At 38.6% G+C, this 15,349-nt stretch overlaps 1 protein-coding gene and 1 pseudogene across 1 annotated transcript; both read right to left on the reverse strand.

Moving 5' to 3' along the window:
- Positions 1-4,393: 4,393 nt before the first annotated feature.
- LOC100657300 (olfactory receptor 51L1-like) lies at positions 4,394-6,530 on the reverse strand (annotated as a pseudogene).
- A 6,830-nt stretch (positions 6,531-13,360) lies between these two features.
- Positions 13,361-15,139, reverse strand: LOC100657011 (olfactory receptor 51M1-like). Its single transcript, XM_003421498.3, has one exon. The coding sequence runs from the start codon at positions 14,351-14,353 to the stop codon at positions 13,361-13,363; it is 993 nt and encodes a 330-aa protein (XP_003421546.1). The 5' UTR covers positions 14,354-15,139.
- Between the last annotated feature and the right edge of the window lie 210 nt (positions 15,140-15,349).

Genomic DNA, 15,349 nt, shown 5'->3' on the forward strand with positions numbered 1-15,349 from the left:
CTCCTAACATTGTCCCTATTTTTTCTTCCATGATCTTTATCGTTTTAGATTTTATATTTAGGCCTTTGATCCATTTTGAGTTTGTTTTTTGCATGGTGTGAGGTATGGGTCTTGTTTCATTTTTTTTGCAGGTGGATATCAGTTATCCCACCAGCATTTGTTAAAAAGACTGTCTTTTCCCCATTTAACTGATTTGTTGCCTTTGTCAAATATCAGCTGCTCATATGTGAATGGATTTGTGTCTGGATTCTCAAGTCTGTTCCACTGGTTGATGTATCTGTTGTTGTACCAGTACCAGGCTGTTTTGACTACTGTGGTGGTATAATAGGTTCTAAAATCAGGTAGAGTGAGGCCTCCCACTTTGTTCTTTTTCAGTGATGCTTTACTTATCCAGAGCCTCTTTCCCCTCCATATGAAGTTGGTGATTTGTTTTTCCACCTCATTAAAAAATGTCATTGGAATTTGGATAGGAATTACATTGTATTTATAGATAGGCTGTTTTCTAACTTTGCCTTTGACATTCAGGGATCCTAGGTTGTCATAAATATAATCATTTCACTTGTTTTTTCAGGTCTTGGTTGTAAGAGGGCTCATAGGAAGTGTCTGGCTATTCCACCATCTTGGCCTCACCTTACTGTGTGTTGTTGTTCTTTTTTCTCTGCCACTATAATGGCAGAGGGTATACTTCCTCAGCTTTGGCTCCAGAATTAAGAACAAACGTGCAGCAAAGCCAGTGCTAACAGATCACCAAGAAGTTACATGAGAAAGAAATGAATTTCTGTTGTTTTAAAGCACTAAGATTTTGAGTTTGTTTGTAACCACTATATAACTTGCTAAAACCTGATTAATGAATAATTCACAAACTATTTTTCCAAGTCATTAATATTTTAAGTTGGTTTTCTTTTAAAAACTTGAATTGATACTTGCATATGATAAAAGTCAAATCAATTAGAAATGTCTAATATGAAAAAAAAAAAAAAAACCCACTCCTCCCAAATCTTGACTAAATCTAATGGACTTTTTCTGGTTTTCCTAATGTTACTTACAGGTCTCAGTGGTAGCATTAATGAATTGACAACTTTCTCCTTTTTCTTTTAAGTATTATTCTCTCGTGGATTTGCTGACTCCATATTTTATGCCTCTTATTTTTTTTTCTCATTAATCATTCCCTTTAGCTTCTTTCCTAAATTCCCTCCCTCTAATTGATCCATAAACACTAGGATTCCTTAGGGCTCAGTTCAGGCCCAACTCTCCTCTGTCTTTATTTCCTTTCACTAAGGGTTATTTCCATTTTCATGAATTTAACTACCATCTGTACACTATGACTCATAAAATTACATTTCTATGTTTCAAATACAACCATCCAAATAAAAAGTTTATCTCATCCTTTGAAGTCTCAGAGACATTTCTAGAATGCCAATAATAATATTCTTAATTTTTTCCTCTAGGTTGACTTCTCTGCAATGCCAGTTTTTTCCCATCTCAATAAATTATATCAGTCTCTGCTTACTGAAGCTTGAAGTATGTGTGTCACCTTTGATTTCTCCTTTCCCACTCTTTTGAAATTTTTATCTAACCCATCAACAAGTTCTTTAGAATAATAGTCACTCAAAGAATATTTGTTGAATGAAGAAATGAATGAATGGATTTAATCCTAGTCTACTCTAATGAGGAAACCATTTTTAATAATTTGTTATTGTTTTGTTCTGATATGTTAAAAGGAGTTCTATGCCACTGTCCTCATTTTCTCATGAGATAACTCCTCTCCTTAGGAGCACGCAGTATTGAATTCTTGCTTCTAAGAACTCTTTTTCACATTTGGGCTTTGTGATGGTTAAAATTGTGTGTCAACTTGGCTGGGCCATTATTCTCAGTGTTATGGCAGTTATATAACGTTGTGATCACTTCCCTGTTGAAATTCGATATGTGGTCACCCCCATGATGGAATCTGCTGAGTGGTACTGGTGGGGATGGGGTCTGTGGTGGTTCACTGCACCCTCAGCCTTCATCTCTCTGCCTTCCACTACCTACTTCCTTCCTGCTCAGCTTGCCAAGGTTTTTGGCTTGTTCGGGATCCAGCAGCTGACTCTTGTCTGACCTCCAGTTCTTGAAACTTAACCTAGCAACTTACCTGTCCATCTTGGGATTCTTCGATCTTCACAGCCTGCAAACAAGAGTCCTGCTCTCCGACTTGCTGATCTTCGGTTTACCAGCATCTGCAGCTCTGTGAATTGGGAAAAGCTTCTATCCTGATCCACAGATTGGGACAGTTTCCTTGATATAAATTTTTAAATATATTTATATGCTTTACTGGTTTTGCCTTTCTAGAGAACCCAGCCTAAGACAGGCTTATTTTCCTGTATAAGACGAAAAATATTCTGATGGGTAACATTGTTTTGAAGGTCACCTTTCATGTCTTGGGTTATATTCTGTAGATCTGTTGGCCCACAAATGAAATTCAGTTTCAAATCCACGTTATGGGCTAGCTCCTGTGCTAAAAAAAAAAAAAGCACACGGTTAATAAGAGAAAATATGATACATGTTTCCTGCCTTCATGAAGCTAATGGTCTAGTGCATATAACAGACACAAAACAAGCAACTGTGATAATTTCGCTATGGATCATGATAGGATAATAATGTGATACACTACAAAGAATCAACAAAAGTCTTTCCTGAGGAAGTGATGTTTAAGTTAATTTTTAAAATCTAAAACATGATGTACACAATCTTTATTTGCTGACTCCTGGTTCCATTCAGCCCTTCCATAATTCATTTGGAACTCCCTAGACTGAGAGACTACAAACTCTGTTTCTCATACGTCCCTGGCAGCTATCTTTCTGGTAGGTTCTATCAAAGGGAGGGTTGGTGGGAGATATGAAAATGGAAGGAGAAGATAAAAGTCCTGATTTGTGCTGTCAGAAATGTTAGAGGCTGGTGGTTGCGATAGAGGAATCAGGACACCTAAGAACCTGAGCACCCAGGGCAGCATCAGCTTAAGGTACTTTGCAATGGGTTCTCGCGATTGCTGCGTGTCTGGCTGTGAAACAGCTTGTCAGGCTGGTGGAGTTATTTCAGGGTGAATGAAGCATTTTTAATTTCTGGTGTAAATTAGCCATTATTTTCTTGTTTTCTTTTTGCTCATCCAACATTCCCCTTGTCACCTCTCCTTTTTGACCTTTTCCAAAAATTTTGTAAATAATTTGTTCTCCTAAACCTCCTTTGTTTGCAATACTCAGCATTGTTTTCCTCACTGGACTGTGACTGAAACATATGGATAGAAAGTAATCAGACAATGACATATGGTCCAGGAAGAGGAAATAATTTATGCAACCTGTGAGAGATAAAAGGGTTTTCTTTTTCTTTTTTGCCTTCTAGGAATTAAAAATTAAGTTTTTTTTCTTTTATTCTTAAAGCATAAATGAGCCTGAAAAGATGGTCTAAGTAGGAGAGTTTTGGAGTCTTAAAAACCTAATTCATCACTTTCCTATAAACTGCAATCAAAATACTTCACAGTCTAACTCACTGAGAAAGTGAAGGCCACCAAATGAGAACTTCAACTTCCTTCTGTGCCACTCACACATTTATCTAAATCTGTCTTTGCCTCTTCTAGAAGAAATGATGTCTTTTCTTCTATTCAAAAGTTATTACCATCTATTTTATGCAGCTTCTTCTGTGGGTCTTGACTCAACAATCTTCCCTTTTGTTTCCTCCATCTTTCTTCTCTCCTCTATGGTTAATTCCGTTATTAGCATGTAAACACTCTTAGATTTATCCCATTAAAATATCTTTGCCATCATATTCCCCACCTTCTATAACACGATACTTTTTTCTTCATTTCACACCTATGTTTCTTATTTTATATTTGCAACTATTATTTTTTAAAGGTAAATAACACAGTGAAGATGGGGGAAGTAAAAGTGGAAGACAAAACTTAAAAATATTTTTGCAATTGCAGAGTTAAAGAAACATGAAGAAAAACATGGCAAGATCTTAGGATTCATTTCTCTCTCAGACTAAGATAGGAATAAGTGGAATAAAAAAGCTAATTTGGAAAGCTCCCCTTAGATCTATCAAGAAGTCATCCTGGATGAAATGAAAAAACTATAGTAGTGTGAGGAATGGTGATAAACTCATTAATTCATCCAATAATATGAAGTGATAATTCACCTTTCCATATCATTGTTAATGACATAGATTATAGAATTAGAATCTTAACAAATTAGTAGAGAAAAAAATGTTTAAAAATTGCTTCAAATTTGTGAACATTTATGTAAAAGACAGGAGTGAATCATTATTTTTCATGTATAAAATAGTGACTATATGCTTATAATTATTTACATAAATAGTAATAAACAACAATTTTATTTGATTTTAACATTAGACTCTCTTCATGAGGCACCATCGATTGACCAAATTAAAATAAGTGACCCAAAATTGTTTTGTGGTAAGAGGGCTCTAACACAAAGCTAAAAGTCATTCCTCATTTTCAACTGCAGTGGTCCATCCCCAGTGTCTTATTGTATCTTCCTCAGCGAAACCATCTTGAGAACGGCCTTGTGGATCTGCTGGGCCTTGATGCTATAGATGACAGGGTTCATCAGAGGTGGGAAGAGCACAGAGACAGTGTCCATGAGGATGTGTATCAGGAGTGAGGTGTGGTGCCCAAATCTATGCACAATGGCTAGGCCTAGCACAGGTACATAGCAGCAGAGCATTGCCAGGATATGGGAGAAGCAGGTGTTGAGGCCTTAAGCCACTCCCCTGTGGAAGTGATGGCCAGCACAGTGCACAAGATGATAGTGTAGAAGAGCAGGAAGAAGAGGACATCAGAGCCCATGGTCAGCATGATGATGCCCAGCCCATAGAGCCTGTTGAAGTGGATCTCAGAGCAGGCCAGGCGGAGCATGTCCTGGTGAAGGCAGTAGGCATGGGAGAGTGCCCCTGGGTAACAGTAATTGAATTTTAATAGGTAAAAAGAGGGTGCAGCAGCAATGGCCGCACTCCAAATGCCCAGCACTACACCGGCCAATGCTACACAAGGGCCTGTGAGCACAGATGTGTAACACAGTGGGAAAAGGATGGCCATGAGGTGGGCCAGAGCCATAGCAAAGGCCACAGCTGGCTCCATGAAAGAGAAGGAGTGGAGGAAGTGCTGCAGGGGCTGGGAAAGGAGCTGCAGACAAAGACTGGTGAGTTATTAAAGATCCTCTGGTTTGTGAATAGAGGGATTCAAACCAGTGAATTCTCTGATATCTGTAATCTAGCAGGTCTATAAGTAGGGCTGTGGGCTAGTGCAGGTTTCTGAAGGATGGTCAGTATGTAGTTACAGAACCTATTCTATGATACCTCCCCATGATTTTCTTTAGTTACACAAAGAGACCTGAATTTGTTACTGGACTGGGTTTTCAAGTGAAGTGGTAGAGGATATGATAGGCAAGGAATCCACAATCTCAACTCCCCAGTTAAGGGGCTTCCAACACTTCTTTTCATACTCTCATTAAGTCCAATAGCTTCCTTGGAAAGAAGGCAGGGCCCATGTGAAAACCTTCCATCATGGAAAGAAGTTAAAATGCAGAGAGTTGGTAGTTTCACCAAAGCCATGTGACTGACTAGTCCAAAAACCTGTTCAAGAATGCAGAGCTCCCAGCCCTGAGTTTTTTACTCTATTGTTTGCCAGATCACTTACTCTTAGTGTTCACTGCAGACAGTAAGGGGAGAACTGTAGCTGGCATATGGTATATAAATATTATGGATGACTTTTAATAAGACGGTAGTATTGGAAACTGTAAATAATAATCTAACATCTATTGAATATGTGGCTCTAACTGTACCACATTTATAAATGCATATAAATGGCTCTATAACCTAAAAGGCAAGTACTCTAATTTTCTCAATATTAAGATAGAAAAACTGAGGTTAAGCAAATAATTTGAATAATCATAGAATTAATAAATTGGAGTCATTAATAAACAGTAGATTTGAATCCAGGCACTTTGATTTCAGATCCACTGTTCTTAACCACCATTCTGCATTGTCTAAAAATAGACAGTGGCTGAAGAACCTATGTCTAGAGGTCCAAAGAACTAGGTAGATTTTTTACTGTCCAGTGAACTTAAGAAGGCTGAACAAAGGGCTATGAGAGCTTCCCCTGCCTCCTTCTCTAGGGTATCAACCTCTTGAGCCCCTCAGTGCCTCTTCCGCTTTCTGTTTCTCAACCTTCCTCATTTCAGTCCCACTGCATATGATCACTACAACCGCTCCCCCCCGCCCCTCAGTCCTCACCCTCTCTGCCACAGCTACACAGGAGACTTTCTCTTCTCCTCAAATCCTCAAACCCCTTCTTACCTTCTTTCATTTGGATCTCCTACTCCATCTCTATCTCTCTCTTTCTCCCTCTGCCTATCTCCATCTCTCAGCACATCCCCATCCACCCTTGGTCTCTAAGCTTCACCTCAAATTATTCCTTGCTTTTCACTCTTCCTCACTCTCTTCTCTCTCTGCCCATTTTTCTCTCCATGTCTTTCTGCCATCGGTCTTCCTTCTCTCAGTCTTTCAGTCTCTGGCTTTTAGCCTCTTCTTTTGTCCCTTCATCCTGTCCCCCTAAACTGGCATCTCCCCCTTCCTACGCTCCTCAGTTTCCTCCTCTAAGTTACACAACCCTATTTCTCTCTGACACTTGGTTTGCATTTTCCTGTCCTTTAACATATTTATCACCATGCTTGTGCCATGCTGCTATAGTTTAGTAACTTTAATGGTTTATAATATTATATCACTGCATTACAATTTACTTATCTATTCTGCTATTGACTGACAGCTAGGTTGTTTTCAATTTTTACTCTTTTAAACGGTGAAGTAGTGAATATGAGTTTACATTTCTCCTTGAACAAGAGGTGTAAATGTTTCTTAAAAAAAAAAAAGTCAATTGCTACATCAAAGAATGGGTGCACCTTCCACTTTTAATAGATGTCCCCAAATACCTCCATGGATTGGACTAATCTACATTGATCACTAGATTACAATGCCTTGCTCTACAGCCTCACTAACGTTTGGTATTTTTAAACTTTTTCATTTTTGCTAATTTTATTGATGAAATATGGTATCTCTTTGTTAAATATTTTGTGTTTCTCTAATTTCTAGTAGGGATGGACACATTTTCAGGCGTTAATTTGTACTTCAGTTTTCCTCTTCTGAATATTGCCTGTTCCATAGCTTTGCTCAATTTCTTATTGAATAAACCAAAAGAGCCCAAAACCTTTGCCTTCAAGTGGATTCTGACTCACAGAGAACCTATAGGATAGAGTAGAATTGCCACATAGGGTTTCCAGAGAGTGGCTGGTGAATTTGAATGGCCAACCTTTTGGTTAGTAGCTGAGTTTTTAACTACTGTACTGCCAGGACTTCTCTTATTGGATAATCAGTCTTTTTCTTACTGATTTGTAGAAGTTCTTTGTATATTCTTGACAGTGATTTTCAGTTGCTTATATACATTGCAGACATCATTCCCCAGTTTGTAGTTTGTTTCCTTTCATTGTTTTTGGTGTCTTCTCTCTCTCTCTCTCTCTACGTATGTGTATATATATATATATATATATATATATATTCTATATTTTCTTTTAAAAGTTTTCAAATCTCCCTTTTAATATTCATGTCTTTACTGTGATGGAACTTATTTCTTGTGTATACTGTAATGTAGGGGTGCGATTATATTTTACTTATGGATAAAAACTTTGACTAGCACTATTCACTGAAAAATCCAACCTTGCCCCACAATTTTTGATGTTAACTATTTCAGGTAACATTATATCTGTGAATCTCTTTCTGAACTTTTAGTCTGTTCTGCTTATCTATTTATTTAATTCAACACAAATACTATACTGTTCAAATTATTACAGATTTACAAAACTGTCTTTGATTTTGTTAGGGAGTGTCCCCATACATTGGTTTGCCTTCAAATCGTCTTGGTTTTCCTTGACCCTTTGCTCTACCATGTGAATTTTAATATCACCTATCAAGTTCTATAGGACAACTAGTTGGAATTTTGCTTAGAATTGAATTTATTTATAGATTAATTTTTGAAAAATTGACATATATACTATATACATATATATATTTGTTAACTGAATGCACTCATTAAGAATATATTTCTCTCCACTTATATTTTCATGTTTTTTTACAATAACATTTTTTGTATAAGTTTTGCATGCCTTTTGCAATTTATTCTCAGGTACATTATAGTTTTTCTTCATTGTTCATTTGTTATTTCCTTTTCTTAGTAGTAAAAATGGTTTTACAGATCTGCCATGTGTTAATTCATAATTATGAATTGCAGTGGAACATTGTCTGATAGAGTGCTGGAAGGTGAGCCCCTCAGGCTAGAAGGCACTCAATATATGACTGGGGAAGAGCTGCCTCCTCAAAGTAGAGTCAGACTTAACGACATGGTTGGAGTCAAGCTTTTGGGACCTCATTTGCTGATGTGGCATGACTCAAAATGAGAAGAAACAGCTGCAAATGTCCATTAATAATAGGAACCTGGAATGTACATAGTATGAATCTAGGAAAATTGGAAATGGCCAGAAATGAAATGGAATGCATAAAGATCAATATCCTAGACATTAGTGAGCTAAAATGGACTGGCATTGTTCATTTCAACTCAGATAATCATATGGTCTACTATGCCCAGAATGACGAAGAGGAAACGCTTTGCATTCACTGTCAAAAAGAACATTTCAAGATCTATCCTGAAGTTCAGCACTGTCAGTAATAGGATAATATCCATATGCTTACAAGGAAGACCAGTTAATATGACTATTATTCAAATTTGCACACCAACCGCTAAGGCCAAAGATGAAGAAATTGAAGATTTTTACTAAATTCTGAAGTCTGAAATTGATCAAACATGCAATCAGGATGCACTGATAATTACTGGTGATTGGAATGTGAAGGCTGGAAACACAGAAGAAGAATTGGTAGTTAGAAAATATGGCCTAAGCAATAGAAGTGATGCCGTAGATTACATGATTGAATTTTGCAAGACCAACAACTTCTTCCTTGCAAATACCTTTTTTCACCAACATAAACTGTGGCTATTATATACATGGCCTTGTCAGATGGAATACATAGGAATCAAATCAACTACATCTGTGGAAAGAGACAATGGAAAAGCTCAATATCATCAGTGAGAACAAGGTGAGGGGCTGACTGTGAATCAGACCATCAATTACTCATATACAAGTTCAAGTTGAAACTGAAGAAAAATAGAAAAAGTCCATGAGAGCCGAAGTACAACCTTGAGTATATCCCTTCTGAATTTAGAGACCATCTCAAGAATAAATTTGACACATTAAACACTAGTGATTGAAGACCAGACGAGTTGTGGAATGACATCAAGGACATAATACATGAAGAAAGCAAAAAGTCATTAAAAAGACAGGAGAGAAAGAAAATACTTAAATGGGTGTCAGAAGAGACTTTGAAACTTGCTCTTGAGCATTGAGTAGCTAAAGCAAAAGGAAAAAATGATGAAGTAAAAGAGCTGAACAGAAGATTTCAAAGGCTGGCTTAAGAAGACAAAATAAAGTATTTCAATAACATGTGCAAAGACCTGGAGATAGAAAACCAGCATTTCTCAAGCTGAAAGGACTGAAGAAAAAAAAATCAAGCCTCCAGTCTCAATGCTGAAGGATTCTACAGGAAAAATATCAAATGATGAAGGTAGCATCAAAAGAAGATGGAAGGAATACACAGAGTCACTATACCAGAAAGAATTGGTCGATGTTCAAACATTTCAATAGGTAACAAATGATCAGGAACCAATGGTACTGAAGGAAGAAGTCCTAGCTTCACTGAAGGCACTGGCAATAAACAAGGCTTCAGAAGCTGATGTAATATCAGTCGAGATGTTTCAACAAATGGATGCAGCACTGGAAGTGTTCACTTGTTTATGCAAGAAATTTGAAAGACAGTTACCTGGTCAACAGACTAGAAGAGATCCATATTTATGCCTATTCCCAAGAAAGGTTATCCAATCAAATTTGGAAATTATAGAACCCTATCATTTATCATTAATATTTCATGTAAGCAAAATTTTGCTGAAGATCATTCAAAAGCAGCTGCAACAGTATATCAACAGGGAACTGACAGAAATTCAAACTGGATTAGAAGACAACATGGAACCAGAGATATCATTGCTGATGTCAGACAGATCCTGGCTGAAAGCAGAGAATACCAGAAAGATGTTTATCTGTGTTTTATTGACTATGATAAATTATTCAACTGTGTGGATCATAAAAAATTATGGATAACATTGTGGGGAATGGGAATTCCAGAACACTTAATTATGCTCATGAGAAATCTGTACATGGATCAAGAGGCAGTTGTTCAGACAGAACAAGGGGATACTGATTGGTTTAAAGTGAGGAAAGGTATGTGTCAGGGTTGTATTCTTTCACCATACCTATTTAATCAGTATGCTGAGCAAATAATCTGAGAAGCTAGACTATATGAAGAAGAACGGGGCATCAGGATTGGAGGGAGACTCATTAACAACCTGCATTATGCAGATGTCACAACCTTGCTTGCTGAAAGTGAAGAGGACTTGAAGCACTTACTAATGAAGATCAAAGGTCGCAGCCTTCAGTATGAATTAGACACCAACATAAAGAAAACAAAAATCCTCACAACTGGACCAGTAAGCAACATCATGATAAATGGAGAAAAGATTGCAGTCAAGGATTTCATTTTACAAGTCTGTCTTGGAAGAAGTACAACCAGGATGCTCCTTGGATGCAAGGATAGGGAGACTGCGTCTTACATAATTTGGACTTGTCAGACGGGATCAGTCCCTGGAGAAGGAAATCATGCTTGGTAAAGTAGAGGGTCAGTGAAAAAGAGGAAGATCTTCAATGAGATGGATTGACACAGTGGCTGCAACAATGGGTTTAACCCTAGCAACAATTGTGAGGATGGCACAGGACCAGGCAATGTTTCGTTCTGTTGTGCATAGGGCCGCTATGAGTTGGCAACAACTCGATGGCACCTAAAAACAGCAAATACAACGTATGTGTAAAAAATGTTTATATCACGCTCCAAGAGGTATAGAGGCCAAAGGATTACTAGATTCCAAAAGACCAGAAACTAAGAGAACAGGAAACGGAATATGACTTTAGGGAAGCCTATTAGGTTTTTTTTTTTTTTTTTTAGGTTACGGCTTGACGGCACTGGGTTTTGGGTTGGATTAGGTTACAGCTGTGCTGATATTTCTAACTCCAAAGGGAATTTTCTTTGTAGTATGTGGGTCTCCTTTGTTGTCTGAACAAGGACATGAGTTGACACAGAGCTCTGAGAGCACCAGGCATGTGTGGTGTGGATGGTTCATGCTCCCTCTTAAGTCACTGTACGCACATATTCGAGGTATATAGGGGAATCTCTATTCTTGATCACCAACGCTACGTGCCACCGCCATCTCTTCTCTCATTTTGTCCAGGCACACAGAAATAAAGTATAAATTTGGATCAGAAACCAGTCAAACAGACATCAACCTTTTACATGCCACCCTAGGGAATTCTCTGAGATTATGTATTGACTAAAGAAAGAAATGCAGAGATTGGGGAAGGCTGGACCACAGATTCATGGAAATCTCTCTTGTGTAGAGACAAGGAGGTAGGTATTTATGGCCCAGGGACCTCTGAATCCCCGTGAGTCCAAGGTATAAAATAGAGAGCTGAATTAATTAAACAAAGTTGGCAAGTTTTCTGCTGTACTCTGAGTCAGACAGGAGTAGTGGTTTACATACAAGGTTTCCCAGGCTATCAGGGTGTGAAGAACAACTAACAAGAAGTATTTCCTGGTCATGGTGATTTTAACCTGAAATGGAGGGGAGAGGAAGGCCCAGAGGACCTGAGTGAAACAGAGCTAGGAAAATGATGGAGAGCATCCCTTTGGTAGATGCCATCAGAAGAGACTCTTCTTGGGCTTTCTGGACATGAAGAAGAGGAGCCGGCCTGGGCAAGAAAAGTTCTCCGTCTTATCTTTGGTTGCTGCTTTGTTCATTCATGTATTCATGCATTCGTTTAATATTTATTCATTGAATATCTCATATGTGCCAACCACTGAATTTATGGGAATGTAATGATGAAAAACTTTTTTTTTAATGATGAAAAACGCACGCATAATTTTCCCCGAGGACCTCATTTTAGCAGTCTATTCTGAAAGCCAGAAAACAAACAGACAAAAACCCCCAAAGCCTTACATTGCCATGTGGCAAATGTTACAATGAGAAATGCAGATTGGAGGAGATGGAGCATCTGATCTGGTATTAGAGAGGTGGGTCTTTCAGTGAAAATGTCCTTGAGGAAGCAAACTCAAAACTGAGAACAAGGTGATCCTTCATCTCTAGGTTTCAACCATCTTGATCAATAGGATTTTGACTTAAACATGTTTTTTAGTAGTTTCCTTGGTTCAAAATTTGTCACTGTTCATGTCATTATATAAAATATCACAAGTAAAATACTGACTTCCACTTAAAGTTATACCTGAGGTTGAGGAACTCGGAGTTTGCCTATAGGCAAAGTGAAATTAGAGAGAAGTAGTAGTGGGACCGCAATGAGCTTCTTCTAGAAGAACAAGAGCCAGCACAACCTCAGAAAAAGTTGGAGAGTTCTGATGAGCCAAGCTTTGAGGAAGAATGCAGGGGTTCTGATGTTTCTGATGTGACTCAGAAGTCTTAAGGATAGTGGATTTTCCAGGATAGGAAGGTAAGAGAAGGACCTTGGCCAGGTAGCAGTTCCAACAGCCATGGGTGGAGTTATATTTCCTGAAGTAAGTTGGAGCAATTGACATTTATCTACTCTAGGTTCTGTTCTGTATGCTTTTAATTTACTGTTATTTTTAGTTTTTAAAGAGTTTAGTTTGTATAGTTTTAGTTGTATACTCAGATGATGCCATCAACAGTCTTTCACTACACAGCTTTTGATGCTGCTAGGTCTCAGAGATGGGGGAGCCATTATGATTTAAACAAGAGAGGGTCAGCACTCCTAAGCCATAACTCAAGAAAGAACCTCATCTATACTGAATTTACCAAAAGCCAGACCAAACCCACTGGCCAATTCTGGTTCATAGCGGCCCTATAGAACCAAGTAGAACTGCCCCATAGAGTTTCAAAGGAGCACCTGTCAGATTCTAACTGCCGACCCCTTGGCTAGCAGCTGTAGCACTTAACCACTATGTCACCAGGGTTTCCACTTTATTTAGGGCAGTGGAAAAAAAAAAATCTTGGGGAGCACAGGACATTATAATAGGAACTCATGCTGTAAATGCTTGGACTGATTGGAGGCCTTCTTCTGGAAAGCTAGCAGGATTTTTAGTCCCAGGACTCAGCACTGCCGTTTCTAAGGCCTAGGTACTTGATGGTGGCACTGCGGATCTCTTTGGTCTTGATACTGTATATGATTGGGTTAAGCATGGGAGGCACAAAGAGGTAGACGCTGGCCATGAGGAGGTGGACAACAAGTGGAGCATGCTTTCTAAAGCGGTGCACCAGGGACAGCCCCACCATGGGCACAGAGAATATCAGCACAGCACAGAGGTGTGAGGTACATGTTTGGAAAGCTCGAAGCCGCTCTTCTCGGGAGGCCAGTCCTGCCACTGTGTTCAGGATGAGCCCATAGGACAGCACAATGAGCACCAGGTCCAGGATTACAGTGAACACCACCACTGTCAGACCATATAGGTTGTTGAAGTTAGTGTCTGTGCAGGTCAGATGTATTACTTCCCAGCGAAGGCAATATGAATGAGAGAGGACTTGAAGACCACAGTAAGGAAGAGTCTTCAGGAGGTGGACAAGGGGGACAAGGGCTATGGGGCCCCGGAGGATGGTGACCAGACCTACTCTGACCACTTTCCGGTCAGTGATTATGACTGAGTATCTTAGGGGGTGGCAGATGGCCACAAAGCGGTCAAAGGACATGATGAGGAGCACTGAAGACTCTATGAAGGAAAATGAGTGGATGCAGAACATCTGGATTTGACAAGCTTCAAAGTAGATCCCATGGCAGTTGAACCAAAAGATCCCCATAGTTGTGGGGAAGGTGGACACTGACAGTCCCAGGTCAGAGAGGGCCAGCAACGACAGCAAATAGTACATGGGTGTGTGTAGATGAGGGTTGGTCTTAATGATTATCAGGATGAAACAATTGCCTGAGATGGCCACCAGGTACATAAAAACAAATGGAATGAAAATCCAGTGTTCCATGACTTCCAATCCAGGAAAGCCAGTGAGATAGAACATGGGGCTGAACCAAGTGACGTTGGTCTGGAACGTGAACTGCGAACTGAAAGGATATTGGTCTGACATTTTGCTGGGACTGAGCTGAAAATAAATGAATATTTCTGGATGTTTATTCTTCAATTTCACTAACGTTCACAACATCATAAACAGCATCAAGTCATCACCTTTAATATCATCTGCTTCACCATTATCAATTCCACCACCATCATTACCTTATTGAAAATTTCTGTCCTCTATAGTTTTGTTTCATCTCAGTTTTCCTTGCTGGATTCTTTTCTTTGCTCATCCCTTAAATATAACTATTCCCATTCTTTCTGGTCACGCCCTATTATCTCTTCTGAGGCAATGTCACCCATTCCCATGACTTTATTTACCAACCATATGTTGATAAATATCAAATGTATAACTCCAGCATTTCCCCTTTCTTCTGATCCTAACTCATATATCTAACAGCATGCTGAACATCTGTCCCTAGATGTTTCATCGTTTTGTCAGAAGCGTGACAAAAATTTAGCTTGTTGTCATCTCTTCTCCAACAACCTCTACTTCATCTCTGTTCATAATCTCTGTGGTCTAAGTTAAAAATTAAGTGTCATATTTGACTACTCCATATAACACCTCTGCCCAGTGTCCAGTCAATCAATTACCAAGTCTTGGGATTTCATCTACCAATTACCTCTCAAATCCATCTACTTACCATCATCTTCAATCATGCTGTCCTATTTCAGGTCATGTATCTCTTTCTGGGTTATTCAAACAGCTTCTAATTGTACTTCTCTAATTTGCTCACTACACTATAAAATAGCAAGACTGATATTTATAAAACCAAATTTGACATGATGTACAAATAGTTTAAAATAACATCCAAGGCCCTGCCTGATCTTATTCCTGCTTATATCCTTTATTCTAATCTATCCTCATTAAAAAAAAAAAAAATTTTTTTTTTTTTTTTTTTTTTTAATGTCTCCTTCATATTTTATGGTGTCAACAACATTAAGCAGTTCTTCCAGTTTCTCCATTGTTCACGGTCACATCCAAGCATTGTATTTTCATTCTTCCTGG

This window comes from Loxodonta africana, chromosome 7, assembly GCF_030014295.1.
Source record: "Loxodonta africana isolate mLoxAfr1 chromosome 7, mLoxAfr1.hap2, whole genome shotgun sequence".
In the NCBI taxonomy this organism is placed as follows: Eukaryota; Metazoa; Chordata; class Mammalia; order Proboscidea; family Elephantidae; genus Loxodonta; species Loxodonta africana.